General features: G+C 33.4%; 1 protein-coding gene across 6 annotated transcripts in view; it reads right to left on the minus strand.

Moving 5' to 3' along the window:
- Positions 1 to 15447, minus strand: part of GRIK2 (glutamate ionotropic receptor kainate type subunit 2) — a 640311-nt gene that overhangs the window by 133109 nt on the left and 491755 nt on the right. For 4 of the 6 annotated variants that reach the window (XM_059942024.1, XM_059942025.1, XM_059942026.1 and 1 more), the window contains one exon: positions 2101 to 2324. The exons of the other annotated variants lie outside the window; for them this stretch is intronic. In XM_059942024.1, the coding sequence (XP_059798007.1) occupies positions 2101 to 2324 (224 nt within the window). The remainder of the gene's footprint in view (positions 1 to 2100; positions 2325 to 15447) is intronic. 6 annotated transcript variants of the gene reach the window in all.

Below are 15447 nucleotides of genomic sequence, written 5' to 3' on the forward strand. Positions count from 1 at the left end.
ACAGATATTATATTATTTGATATAAAGTGAGAGTTTTAGAAATTTTTCAAAGTTAGATAAATGCATATCCATATCACGTCTCTATTTGCTAATATTCTTTTAAGCTGGAAAAAAATTCAGATGTTTCAGTACCTGCTTTTGAATCTAATTTTAGAAGATTTAGGCTCAGAAAATTAGAAATAGCTAAAATTTCTAATTTGAATTTGAGGTAACACAATAGTCTCTGCTTAGGATCCCCTGGAAACTGTTATTAGAACTTAATTCAGCTTGATTGATGGCCACACAATTGCCTCACAACTGTCTCAGGACATGTTCCTCTAGGCTTTATTTATATCCTTCCTGAGAACTTTAGTTAATTTGATTAAGAGGGAACAGGTGTACCTGCAGACATCAAGAATTGTTTTTTCTATACTTCGGAATATTTATTTTTTTCTTTTTGTTCTGTGGGCAGGCTGTAGAGTTCTCTAGTCATTGAATTATTTAAGCTGTAATCTGTGAACTCACTTCTCTACACGTATATAAAACAGGATGGCTTGTGTTAGTCACTATAAAAAAAGATGCAATTGGTCCAAAGATGCTCAAAAATGAGAAGGCTGTTTTATTTGTACAAGCTATGGAAAAAACTGGAGCTAAAAGTTTATGAACTTCATACTCCAAATTCTCATTTGGGGGGAAAAACTCTAAACTTCAAATAAAAATTTTAACTCAATCTACCATATTGCTACAAATGCTATATGCATATATGGTTCCAATACAAATTTTCAGTCAAATACAATTGATAATTTTATGAAGGACTCATGTGTTAATATTGAACCTATTAGGTGGAAAATTATAAATCTGTATAACATTTATGTGTAAATGTATCAGAAATATCTATGTGTATAACTATAAAATGTAAACATATAAAAATATATCAAAAATATTATACTACTTCTAAAATTGATTTTATTTATTTTTTAATTGAATAAACTAAGCGTTTTTCACTGCTTGGAAAAAAAATATGACTTCATCAAAAAAAAGTTCAAGGAAGGACAAATATCCTTAGTGATAACTGATCAGAAGACCCCACATAAATTAATTGAAAAAAGAACCCATATATTTAATACTTAATTTTGAATTTAAGGCAAAAATATTTATATTTATACATTACAAGTATTATTATCAACATGAAAAAATTATATGTAGCATTCTAATTCATCTTGGATTTAGAGCTTTCTGATATCTGATAGAATATAAAAATTCAAAGACTATAATGAGTATGTGACTTCCAAAGTCATTCAAGTAACAGTAGAGCTCTCAGCCCAGGGACAGTTTTAATCTCTTTAATTAAGGTAAAAATAAGCTAAAGCATATCAAAATAATCTATCTGTTGAAAATTTGGTAGTGAGGTAAGCATAAATGAAAAATGATTACAAATTTCCACTTCCAGAGTAACAATAAAGTAGCAAAAGCAACATATATTGAGCTATATCATAGATTTTAAAAGCCATTATAAAAATATAAAAATATGTTATTTTTTCACTTAGGCATTTGAGTTTCTGATGCTATGATTGAAATATACCCTACATGTCAACAAAAATAAGGCAATTTTTTGTGGTGATATATTCTGTGAAAAAAAAAATGACAAATTTTAGGTAGAAAATCATGGTAGTCTTTTTATACTTAAAATGCTTATTTTTAACTAACCTTTGTTTATTTGTTTTTAAAAGCCTCCTTTTAAATGTTACCACTTTGGTTTTTCTTATAACTGTTTTATAAATTCAAATAAGTAAAACATAGTGTTTTGCTACCTGGTTCAAGATAAATTTTCAAAATGAGGAAACAATTTTTATATCACTGTGAATTGAACTGTTTCTAGCTTCTTATTCAGAAGAGTAAACTCTACCACACTTATAGCTTACTGACACAGCCAGCATGCTTTCTGCCCAGAAAGGCATCAGAGTACATTTTAATAAGTTATATGACTCTTAAAAGTTCATTATTCTCCAGCACCCCATGGGAAATAAAAAGAAAAGTAACATTGATTGTGACTTTTGACAATTATTAGTTAGAAAAAGGAGGTAACAATTGCCAAAAAAATCACAAAAGTGAGCATGTTACCTGGCTATGACAAAGAGCACACAACTGACACCCAAGTAAGCCAGCAGAATATACATCCAGATATCAGGGGAGAGAGGATTCAGGAAGGAGAAGACGCCTGGGTTTGTACCATTGGGCTTGCGGTACAAAATACTTATTCCAAGTGTCATAAAGGGCTTGGAAAAGTCGATGACCTTCTCTCGAACGTAGGTAATAGCCAGTGGAGCAACTGCAAGGTCAGCTTTCTGTAGAGAGAAACACAAAAAAGGAAAAAAAAGTGTTCTAAGTCACAACAAAGTAGTAACCATATTAAACAAAACAAAGACCTTACACTCAAGAATTGTCTCAGCAACAGTCATGTTAACACTTAAAGCATTCTTAACTCTGAAGTGAAGCATCTGATTGCTACTCATTTCTATGAGTTTCTAGATTAACAAATCAGCAGTTATTGCAAGTAGATATAGAAAGAAAAAACTGTATAGGATGAAAAACACTGAAGAAACCATTGTACATTTAGTACCTGGATTATTATGCTACTAAACCTGCTCATAATACTTTTAATTTAAACTTTAAAAACACTATCAATTATGATTTTATAAATACTTTGGTCAAATTGGAAATAATAATAACTACCTCAAATTATTTAGCTGATAATCGAGAAACATTTATTTTTCTGGTTTTAAAACTATAGAGCACAGTTAAAATGTTTTATTCTTTAAATAGTTAACATTGTGAAAATCCTCTTTTAATGTGATTTTGTTTACTGCCCCTGATTTTTGTTACTATCTCTCTAATTTGTTTTATATTATTTAAAGAAAATCCTTGCAGCCTTGCCTAAATCGCATTAGGAAATGAGTTTTTCAATTGTCACAAAGTTGCTAATTTTCCAGGTAGCTGAAAGATGTTAAATTACTAATGCTTTTCACTCACCATGTTTTAACCATCTATCAGGGATGAACTTAAGCTCTAACATATTGAAATAAATAATTACAATATTTTGAAGTAACAAAGGCATCTATTCCAACCCATGATGGGAATCTGTATTTCTGTATTTCTTTTATTTTTATAAACATATGGAGCTTTCAGAGAATATACGGAAATGCTCATGTTAAAGAACTACAGAAAGATGTACAAGAATGAAATTGGTCCTTGGGCTTCCCTGGTGGCACAGTGGTTAAGAATCCACCTGCCGATGCAGTGGACACGGGTTTGAGCCCTGGTCCAGGAAGACGCCACATGCCGTGGAGCAACTAAGCTCGTGCGCCACAACTACTGAGCCCGTGTGCCACAACTACTGAAGCCCACGCACCTAGATCCCGTGCTCCGCAACAAGAGAAGCCACCGCAATGAGAAGCCCATGCACAGCAAAGAAGACCCAACGCAGCCAAAAATAAATAAATAAAATAAATAAATTTATTAAAAAAAAAAAAAAGAATGAAATTGGTCCTCTACTGTTTCCTTGTCTCAGGGATTGTTGGAGGACTTAAGGAAGAACCTTCTCTGAGAGGCTAAGTTTGTTGACAATATTATTCTGAGTATGCGTTTGTATGCATTTGTGTGTTGCGGGTGGGTGGTGGTGGGAGATGCTTGGATAGAATATCTTTGAGAGTAGCAATGGAGAGAGAAAGATATTTCCTAACAACCAGCAAGGAAAAACAAATCTTCAGAGTCCTGGCAAGAGTACAATCATATTTCACATTCATAAGTCAAGGAATGGCAATTTAACAATAATAATTGTTCATGCTACTTGAGCATTTGCTATGCAACAGGCATTGTGCTAAGAAGGTTACTTGAATTGTTACATTTAATTCTTATGCAATACTACTGTTATTCCCATTTTTAGATAAGGAAACTGAAACCACAGAAGTTAAAAACTTGTTCATTGTCATAGAACTAATTGAGCATTGGAACCAAGGACATAAACCTAAGCTTTTGAAATCTATACCTAGAACTAACCATGTCATGCATCTCAGAAACCAGAAATGGAATCATGGAGACATCATTCATTCATTCATTCATTCATGTAGAATGAATGCAGAGATGGAAAGGGAAATATATAGAACCAAGGGCAGGAATTGATAGATTATAGTCTCAGAATTTAGATGGTCAGGTGCAGAGTTCATGCAAATAGAACATTTTCAACAAAGGAGAGATGGTTTGAAAAAGTAAACAAGTTTGTTAGGAAAGGAAAGTGATAATATAAGAAATAAGGATTCCAGGTCAAAAAAAAAAAAAAAAGGAAAAAATAGAGTGGTGGTTTGCTCCTGTTTTGGTGGTTGAATTCAGCATAGTTTATCATGTGCCACTTAACTTTGTAACCCACCCTCCTCCTAGGCACATGGAAAGCAAAATTTCACCACATATAAAACGTGTCAGTGAGTATGCTTTAAACTGGTAAAGTACTTTTAAATTCATAATATATATCAGCAAAAGTGAGGAAACAATTCAAGTAACATATATTAAAACAAAACTACTATATTATTCCAAAAATGTTGTTCTACAGGCATATATTAATAGGATTGACTAGACATATATCAAATTTCAAAATTTACTTAGCGTTGCCTAAAAAAGTTATATTCTAATTATTAAAGGGAAAAAAACAAAAAAATTATATAGTATGCTTTCAATTATAAAAGAAATTAGTCATTTGAAACAAAAGATATAAACCCACACTTTTAACCATTTAATTAAAAAAATGTACAGACGTGCATCTGTATAAAGGAATAATATTCAGCAACATAAAGAACTGAGCTATCAAGCCATAGAAAGCCATAGAAGAACCATAAATGCAAATTGCTAAGTGAACGATGTGTATAAAAAGACTACATACTATATAATTTCATATATATGGCATTCTGGAAAAGGCAAAACTATAAAGACAGTAAAAAGATCAGTGGTTTCCCAGTGTTCAGGGGTGGGGGAAAGTGATGAATAGGTAGGAGCACAGAACATTTTTAAGGCAGTGAAACTATCTTGCATGACACTGTAATGATGGATACATGACACTACGCATTTATCAAAATCCATAAAACTGGAAAACACAAAGAATGAACCCTAATGAAAACTATGGCCTTTAGCTAATAATAATGTATCAATAAATGTTCATCAATTGCAACAAATGTACTACACTAATGGAATCTGTTAATAATAAGAGAAATCGTAGGGAAAGGGGGTAGAATGGAAGAAGATATATAGAAACTCTATTTTCTGCACAATTTTATTATAAACCTAAAACTGCTCTTAAAAACCTATTAATTATTTTTAAATAAGAGCAGGTTGTTTTAACCACATCCTCGTTAGTAGAATTCAATGTGTTATATGTTGATTGATTAATTAATTAGAGCTAGGTTGTTAACTATTAACAGTAAAACACACAAAATTTATCAAATATCAATTGTCAAAAATAAGCAGTATCTAATTGCACACCAAGTACATTTTTAAAATCCATTTACAAAATGAGATATCAGGACTATCTTGCAGCAATAAAGATGAGCACTTATTTATACATTATAGCATTATCTGTGAATAAGATCTATCTTCATTACAAATCCATTAATAATATAACTATTTTGGAATCTAATCAAGATGTTATTATATCAAAGAGGTTTATAGTGAGAGATGTGGTATTTTCCCATCAAATATCATGTTATTAAAGACAGAGCATTTGGAGAAAAGACCTTGATGGCAAAATGGAATAATCCCAGAACTTTTAAATCTATTCTTTGAAAATAGATTTAGTCACTGATTTTTTTATTTTAAAGAATAAAGTATTCCTGCATTAGAAAGAGCCAGTAGTCAGAATTGATTTTAAAAAGAAACGATTTCGGGCTTCCCTGGTGGCACAGTGGTTGAGAGTCTGCCTGCCAATGCAGGGGACACGGGTTCGAGCCCTGGTCTGGGAGGATCCCACATGCCGCGGAGCGACTAGGCCCGTGAGCCACAATTGCTGAGCCTGCGCGTCTGGAGCCTGTGCTCAGCAACAAGAGAGGCCGCGATAGTGAGAGGCCCGCGCACCGCGATGAAGAGTGGCCCCCGCTTGCTGCAACTAGAGAAAGCCCTCGCACAGAAACGAAGACCCAACACAGCCATAAATGAATGAATATATAAATAAATGAATAAATAAAAATTAAAAAAAAAAAAAGAAACGATTTCATCGAAAGAAAAATAAGTAAATTGTTATGTATCACATGAATAGTATTGATACAAAGAAAAGGGAGAGCTCACTTCTATCACAGGACTGGTTCAGAGGAGACCATTCCAAACAATTATACTTGCATTACATCTAGAAGAAAGAGTCTGAGATGACAGAAGTCTGAATTGGGAGGGTGATAGTAGCAGGAAAAAAAGAATATCTTAGCAGTAGCTAGCATCAAATGGGTCTACTGTGGGCCAAGACTGTGTTGTATTCTTTGCCTATAATATTTCCATTAATTCTCACAACAGCTCAAATTTGTACTGTGATTTCCCTTTTTACAGATGAAAAAACCAGAATCATGAGAGTTTAAGGAAAGTATGATCCCAAAGATGACTTAACCATATTCATTTCCCACCATTTTTCTGTACAATCATTCAAATGCATCATATTCCCCTGCCCCCAAATGATCTCCCCTTTTCTCTACTATAAGACACATCTGTAAGACACATCTTATAAATCTATAAGACACATCTCCGATTCTTTTTCTCCAATGTAGCCTTCCCTGAACATTCTGTACACATTAATTTCTCCTAAGTAAATTTTTTATGCACTTATAAACTTCACCATATAATTTAACATGTAACAATACTTTATGTTGTGTTTTTTCTGAGTTTTTCACATGTAAGTCACCTAATATGATATGAGAGATTTGAATGCACACATTGTTTCAACTGTATTATGAGAGTATAAGCACTTTGAAGCCTGAAGGCATTCTCTTCGATCAAAGCACATATCACTGAACTGAGAAAATGGTAAAGTATTCCTCCCTGGAAATTTCACAAAGATGCCTAGGCAGCAGCTATCTTATTAATTTAATAAGCATTAATTTACTATTCTATCATTCTATGTGAAACTCTTCCAAATTGTCTTATTTAGCCCTATGATCATAATCAATCTAACATCTGTAGGGTATTGGACAAAATTTGACACCAAGGAATCGCTTAGTAAATGTTTGCTGAATAACAGTTTCAATTTAACTTACTAAAATGTTCAAAGAAAATTAAAAGGAAATCACTCAGAGAATTTTAAAATTAAACTTTTTTTCTGATCTTGCTCTAGAAATGAGATTTATTTGTACACTAATATAATTTCTAGTGAACTAACCATCTAGGGAGAACAGAATAATTCTCTTTATGGAATTATATAGCTAATAGCGGCCCTTTGATTAAAGTCTCATTAAAGATTAGAGAAGAATGGTAAAATTTATTGGTCTAAGTTCTAATTCCCTAATATAAAAATTAGATAACAAAGCATATCTTCGTGAATGGCACAACGACCGCAAATTTGATCATGTTGAGAAAACCTTCGTAATGAAGTCCTAAGAATCAAAGAACATATTATGTTATAATATGTGATCTGGTCAGTGAAACATCTTATGCATACTTCTGAAAGATCTTGCAATTTAACAACGGAAAGCCAGTTCTAAACATTGTTTTCTTTTCCATAATGTTGTGAAATGCTTAGTAAATAGGTAAAATAATTAAAAAGTAGTAAGTGCATATGAATAAATTGGAATATTTTAATTGATTTAGTAAAGAAATTTAAGCTAGTTAATTATGTATATTAATTTTAATATCACTTATAAGTGACAGCACTCTTTCCCAAATTCTTCACGATGTATGATGTGAACAAATGCTTTACCTCTGGGCACTTTCAGGGAAACACAGTTCACCTTCTGTACACATGGCGTACCCGCTCCACCACTATCCTCCCAGTCATACTGCCTGGACTCTTGCAGTGACCTCTTAATTGATCCCCTGCTTTCATTCTTGCCCAGTTAGTGTCTGTTTTTCATCCAAAGACCAGAGAGGTCTTTTTAGGCACATACCAGATTATCACTTCTTGCTCAGAATCTTCTACTGACTTCCAGCACACATAGAACACACATAAAACATAAGCTTATATTTGAAAAATATGCCTTATAGTTGCTTTTCACCAAACCAAGTAGTAAACACCTAGTACACAATGGAAAGTAACATAGTCAGTTGAGTTATTAATTAAATAAGGAGAATTCTTTCACACTTGTAGGACCTGGATAGGGACAATTAAGAAAGCATTAAACACAAACAGTAGTAGATTCAGCTGCTGCTTCAGCAGCTGTCATTTTATTAATGCTTAAGTAAGCCTGCTGATAATTTCAAATGATATTGACTAAATCTACCAACCTTGCCACTAGTGACAGAATAAAAAATAAACTTCTCAACTGATAATTCTTCAGAAGAGCCACAGCTCCAAAACATTGATTTTTGTGTGTGTGTGTGGCGGGGGGGGTGTTTGTTTTTATTTTGTTTTGTTTTGTTTCATTCCCATCCGGATCTGATTTAATTGTAAGCTCTCAATGGATGCTTTATAAATAATAATATTCCTGTACTAAAATTGTTACAATATCTCTTCTCTCACTGCAATATTTCTATGAGATTTATTTATTTATTTATTTTATTTATTTTTTTTGAAATTTATTTATTTTTTAATGCATTAATTGAGTTAGTTTAGCTACTTCAGAAAAAAAATAGGTTCATAGAGATTGAGGAGTTTTTTTTCACATTGATAATTTCAGGAAAACTAAATTTCTATTAAAAACAATTGGAAATCATGAATATTAATACTTCAAAGTGGAATTTTGTATACCTGTTATTCGTGAGCAAAGCATTGAGTGATGGTGTTTCTGACACTTTCTTTCTGGATTTTTGGTATTACAGATTTCCTAATTTTAAAATAATTAATGTCTTTTAAAATTATAGATTAAGTGAAAATATTTTATTCTGCTAAAGACAATCACCTAAATAGGAATGATATTCTATTACTTTCTACAGTTCCTATGGTTATATTTAAACATACATTAAAAACAACACAAGGAAAAAAAAATCCTACAATATTACTCAAAATGTTATTATGTATTCATCAAGCAAGTACTTGAGAAGTGAGAGATGTTGAATCACTTCTTTGACACAAACTTATATGCAAGTTTCAAAATAGAAAACTAGAAACAATTCAGCATGCTATTTAAAATATCAGGTTATTTCTTGAGCCTATAAGACATTCACACAATTAATTGTTACTGATTTAAGCTGCTATTTCACCTATGTATTGTCAGCTAAACCTGTTTTCACTTCCCAGTTTAAATGCTCTGGGAACACAACCAGTGGACCAAGAAACAACTACTAGCACTAGAATGGATGACTATGATCTACAAGGAACCCTCTTAATGGAACTGTGAACTTATAATTCTGCTCTAGTAAACCATTCTCCAGTGGACAATTTATCAAGTACATTGGATTTCCAGGATCTATTTTAAAATAATAGGTAAATTATAACAGTTGTAAATAATCAATGCAATTAAATTATCCAATTATGATTAGTTTATGTTAAAATTGGACATTACTTAGTTTAGAATAAATTTAGAATTAATTTATTAAGAATATTTCTCACAGTAACAAACATTCCTTCACAAAGGATTATCAAAATTCAGCTATGCACAAGGCCTGGGCAAAGTTTAGGATACAAAGGTGTTTATGACAGTCTCATTTCTCAGGTGACAGCAATATAGGGAAGATTAACATGGAAACAAATAATTGAAAAGTTCTAATAAGTCATTCAGTTAAAGTATGTACAAGGTACAGTTGTGCTACAATTTTACTGGCTTGCCCAATTGTTACTCTAATGGGTTAATATAAAAAGATAGTCATTATTGGAATTTACATTAATCCTGCAAAACCTGCAGTTGAAATGGGACCAATACATAAATGCTCCATGGGTAGTAGTATTAAAGAAAGTGGGAGGAACTCAAGAGGGAAACGTATGAGGCATTATAACCCATCTTAAAGCTCCTGATTATTTATTCTTCATCACTGGATTAACAATAACAACAATAACTATGCTGATGAGGTTAAAAATTAAAGTGACCTTTACAGTGATTCATTCTTCAATATGAGAGGGCATAAGAAGAGTTGGATAGTGGATAGCACTTGTAAACCACATAAATAAACCAAAAGGTGCCCCCAGCTCAACCTCTTCTCTTCCTTTTTCCGGCTAAAATACAAATAAACATTAGATACTTTTCCTATATAGCCTCATTATCTCACTTAAATGCATTTGTTAGACTCAAATATTACAGAGAATACATGATCTCTGTATAAGAGATCTGCATAAACAAGTTCTTCTGTATATTTTCCAACAGAACAGGGATAACATTTTGCTACATAGAACATACCTCTCCCAGAACTTGCTTTGCAAATAGATTTACATCATATGCTGAATTACTAAGCAAACTTATCTGAGTGCATCAAATCTAAACTATAAATTTACTTAATTCCCTACATTCAAAAGTCTGTATTATATGCTTAAACTTACAACAAATATAAAGTACATATTAGTATTTGTTAAACAGATAAACTGTTAAAATAACATACACAGTAAGAAAGAACTTTGGGCAATAAAAATATTTACATATATCTAAACAGCTAGCCTGCGTTGCACCTGGATGTCTTTACAATTAATTCTCTAGTGAAAAATATTTTGTAACATGTTTTCTCTGGTTTCCATGACTAATGAAATTCCTTGAATCTGTACTATTTAATTGTTTTATAAAGGTTTTAACTGTTTATTCAATATGTGTTAAAATGTTTGAGGTATGAGGAAACTTAGAACCCTGATATCTATGTGAAACCATTCATTCACTCATTTATTCAACAATTTATTATCGAACAATTCACTAATTTATCCAACAAGTATTTATTCTTGATTGACTGCTTTGTAATAGGAGCTGTTCTAGATGCTCATAGTACTGCGAAGACAGACAAAGTGAAGAAGACAGACACCGAGCATGAAACTATTAGAGGCTATAATGTCAGGACGTGAAGAGTGCTACGAAGGAAGATAAAGCAAGGTAAGAGTGTAACTAGGGAGAAAAGGAGGGCACTATTTTTACTAAGATGAACAGAGGAAACCTCTCCAAGGTCCTGACATTTGAGTCCACACTTCAGTCAAGTCGGGGATAAAGCCCTGTGAGGTTCTGATCAGAGTTCCCCTGGCAGAGGGATTTATAAGTTACAAAGGCTCTGGGGTAGAAACAAGCTGGGTATTCTGGAGGAGCAGCAAACATGTCTCCAACTCTCCCCAGCTCCTCCCAGTTTAATCATCTTGTTGATCCTCTCCAGAAAATCCCACGGTAATATAGAACATTACATGACAAAACACTCCAACCTTAAACAAAAGGTGTCAGACTTAGAAGAGAAAACTTGTGTCATTGCACCTCTCATTTTGCTCTTCTATGTTTTTTTCCACCAAAAGGAAATAATACCATTCAGGTTTATTATCTTACCTTTACCCTATAAATGTGATCTCTATAAATTCTTTCATTCAAATTCAACTGCAACAAAGCTATTTAATTGTGCCTTAGAATTTTTTAAAATACTATACTACCTATTAAATATTTAAGAAAAACATCATGTTTATGGTAACTCAACCTTACATAAATAATAATAGAAAAACAGAGTAATTACACTGTCCACAGTATTTCTGAACCTGTGACATGACCTTATTCCTATATCACCTATGTGATCACCTGCCCCTATAGAAACCCCTCATTGATTAGTAAAAACAGCTTTATGATTTTCTGCAAACATCACTGATGATCAGCAATTTCCTTCCAGAATAGTTGATTTTTCTAATAATCCAAGTGTAATAACTGAGCTGAGACCACTTCCCCATGTTTGTTAATAAAAATTGAGGCCATTCCCATATTTGTTTATTAGAATTTAATAATATATCCCCATATATTTAAGGATGCTTGAATAACTCACAATTAAGTTTGAACATAAAGATTAAACAAGAAAATTCTTACAAAACAGCAAACAAAAACCTTTCTAATACTAACTGCTATAATTACAGTAGTGTTTGATAGTACAAAACTGGATGCAATATTAAGAAAAAAGCCTGTAAAGAAAGGTTAGAATTTTCTGTCTATTATTTTATCCAAACTGTCCCCACTTTGGTCCTTCTTTCTGCCTTCCTTCCTTCTTTCCTAACTCTTTCTCTTTTCTTTCCTCTTGCCTAAAACCAGAAAGAATGATTTTTTTCTGTGTGTTGTTAAAAACCCTATGCAATAGAATCAAATGTCTAATTTCAGATGTGGAAGGATTTAAGACAGAGAGCATAAGCAAAAACTTTTCTATTGAATGAAAGTGGACCACCTACTAAATCTATCCATTGTACTAGAATTTCACATCTCGAATTTTTAAGAAATAATTCTAAGTTCAGAAACAGGCTGATACACAAAGGTGTTCCCTCAAGATCACCTGTAATCTGGGAATGCAAGTAGCTTCTATGCCTCAGAAGAGAATGGTTAATAAATTAGGGTACAGCAAGAAAGAATTACTATGCATTATTAAGCAGCATTTTGCAAAGTTTCCAGTGAAATGGCATGGACACGGCCAATGTCAGTGAGTATAGAAACACAATATTAAACATAAATTCAACTAAATAAAAACACGGTAAAGGTGAAACCTACAGATTACATGCTTCTTGAGATATACCAACCAATCATAAATTAAAGAGCATTTTTAGATCTCAATTTAAACAAGTAAACAAGTACTAAATAAGTAAATAAATACTAGAAGACAACCAGAAAAATGTAAATAAGTACTGATGGTTGGGTACTTGATGTCATTAAGGAATCGTATTTTTTCTATGTGAAAATGAGAGTGTGGCCATTTAAAAAATATTAGTTCCTCTCTTTTAGTGATAAATACTGAAATGTATGTATTATAAATGACATGATATGAAGTCTAGGATTTGCTTCAAAATAATGCAGGTGGCAAGCAAGTTTGTGGGAGTAGAGATGAAATGAAATTGGCCATGAGTTTATAATCCATGAGGCTTGGTGATGGGTACATGAAATTTAACTTTACTTTTCTATTTGCACATGTTTGAAAAGTTCTATAACATCATGGTTAAAAAGTATAGAATCAAGAGTGGAAATAAATTGAGCAAAATGTTAATAATGTTTGTTCCTAGTTAGTAGAATTATGGTTGTTTATTATATTATTTCTCAATTTTATAATTTTTATTCACTGAAAATATATTTTTATTCCAGTAGGAAAGAACAACACATGTCATTTAAATATACATGTATTCTACCTTGAGGACCTTCACTAATCAAATGAAACAAAACTATGAGCAATAAGCTAAATCCAGATAATTTTTGTGGTCATTTTATTTAAGAATGTAAAGACTGAGATACATATAAAAAATTTTATTTGACCTAAACTTACAGATTAACTTCAGTAAAAATACAGCTCTTTTTTTTAATATAAATTTATTTATGTATGTATGTATGTATGTACGTATGTATGTATTTATTTTTGGCTGTGTTGGGTCTTCATTGCTGCACACGGGCTTTCTCTAGTTGCGGCGAGCAAGGGCTACTCTTCCTTGTGGTGCACGTGCTTCTCATTGCAGTGGCTTCTCTTGTTGCAGAGCACGGGCTCTAGGCGCGCGGGTTTTAGTAGTTGTGGCACGTGGGCTCAGTAGTTGTGGCTCACGGGCTCTAGAGCGCAGGCTCCGTAGTTGTGGCACATGGGCTTAGTTGCTCCACGGCATGTAGGATCTTCCCGGACCAGGGCTCGAACCCGTATCCCCTGCATTGGAAGGCGGATTCTTAACCACTGTGCCACCGGGGAAGTCTCACAGCTCTTTTTTTAATAATAAATTATTTTAAAAATATGAAATTAGTAAATAGTTAAAGGAGTGCTTTATTTTAACTTTAATTTCTGAAAAGCAGTCAATATATTTTACATTTTGAGGATAATGGAAAATAAGCTCCCCTTTCTAAGTATTTTAACCTGAACAATTCAGATGGAGCCTCTGATACCGAATATTAAATAACACATTGAAGAAAGTGCTAGTGTATTTCAAAGCTACGGATTCGGGCTTCCCTGGTGGCGCAGTGGTTAAGAATCTGCCTGCCAATGCAGGGGACACGGGTTCGAGCCCTGGTCTGGGAAGATCCCACATGCCGCGGAGCAACTAAGCCCGTGAGCCACAACTACTGAGACTGCGCGTCTGGAGCCTGTGCTCCTCAACAAGAGAGGCCACGACAGTGAGAGGCCCGCGCCCCGCGATGAAGAGTGGCCCCCGCTCTCCACAACGGGAGAAAGCCCTCGCACAGAAACGAAGACCCAACACAGCCAAAAATAAATAAATAAATAAATAAATTTTTAAAAAGCTACAGATTCTTATCTTTTTTATATGTCCATGTAGTTTTTCCAGAATTAAGAGGGAACAATAATCAATTTGATTATCTTTCTGTATCTGTATAAACAAAAACTTGGAACGAAGGCTAAATTATAAAAATATTAAATGCCCATGACTTCAGAAGGTAATTACTATTTCTTCACTGGTTTAAAAGTTCACATAAATATATCTCATAGTAGAGTAAAATAAGCTTCTATTTTCTCATGTGTGAAACAATATAACAGGATCTATCAATCAGTATTTACCGGTAGACTAGGCAGAGTGGGGATGAAAGATATTTAAACAGGATCCCTCCCAGAGCTTATATAAGATTCCTTGAAGCAAGAAATATCCAGAGGAATGGTAAAAACATAATGAATTGTATGAGGAAAAGATCAATGGAGTTGTTAGGAGAAAATTCATGGAATGCTTTGAGACTTAAACTATGAGCGAGAAAGACCAATATAGCAGTTAATAAGCATAGATTCTGAATTCATTAGTGACCCAAACTTTCCAATCAGCAGCCGGAATTTGTTTCCATTGTTGGAAGCCACAAATAGGGGTATATTTAATCTACCAGAATCTAGCTTTCCAAGGAGCAGACTAAAACCTAGGGCATTGGCAATCACTGGAGTCATAGCACGAGTTAGAAGAAAAGCCTTGACTTCTGCCCACTAATAAGAAAGATCAAGTCCAGTTTGGGTTCTGTATGGCTAACACTGATACTGGATAGCCCACAGGACAACAGAGGACAACCCCAGAGGACAACACTATGTTTCAACTTGTCAGTGAACCAAGTCTAGGCATTCAGAAGAACCTCTATGAATCTAGGGCCCTGGTTAGTCAGCAGCTACTTTAAGCTGTGAAGTAGAGGACAAAATTTCCCCCAAAAGTTACCTTGTTTCATGTAAAGCCAAGATGTCACTGCTGCCTGGCTGGCT

The sequence above is a fragment of the Balaenoptera ricei genome, chromosome 12 (genome assembly GCF_028023285.1).
Source record: "Balaenoptera ricei isolate mBalRic1 chromosome 12, mBalRic1.hap2, whole genome shotgun sequence".
NCBI classification, from domain to species: Eukaryota; Metazoa; Chordata; class Mammalia; order Artiodactyla; family Balaenopteridae; genus Balaenoptera; species Balaenoptera ricei.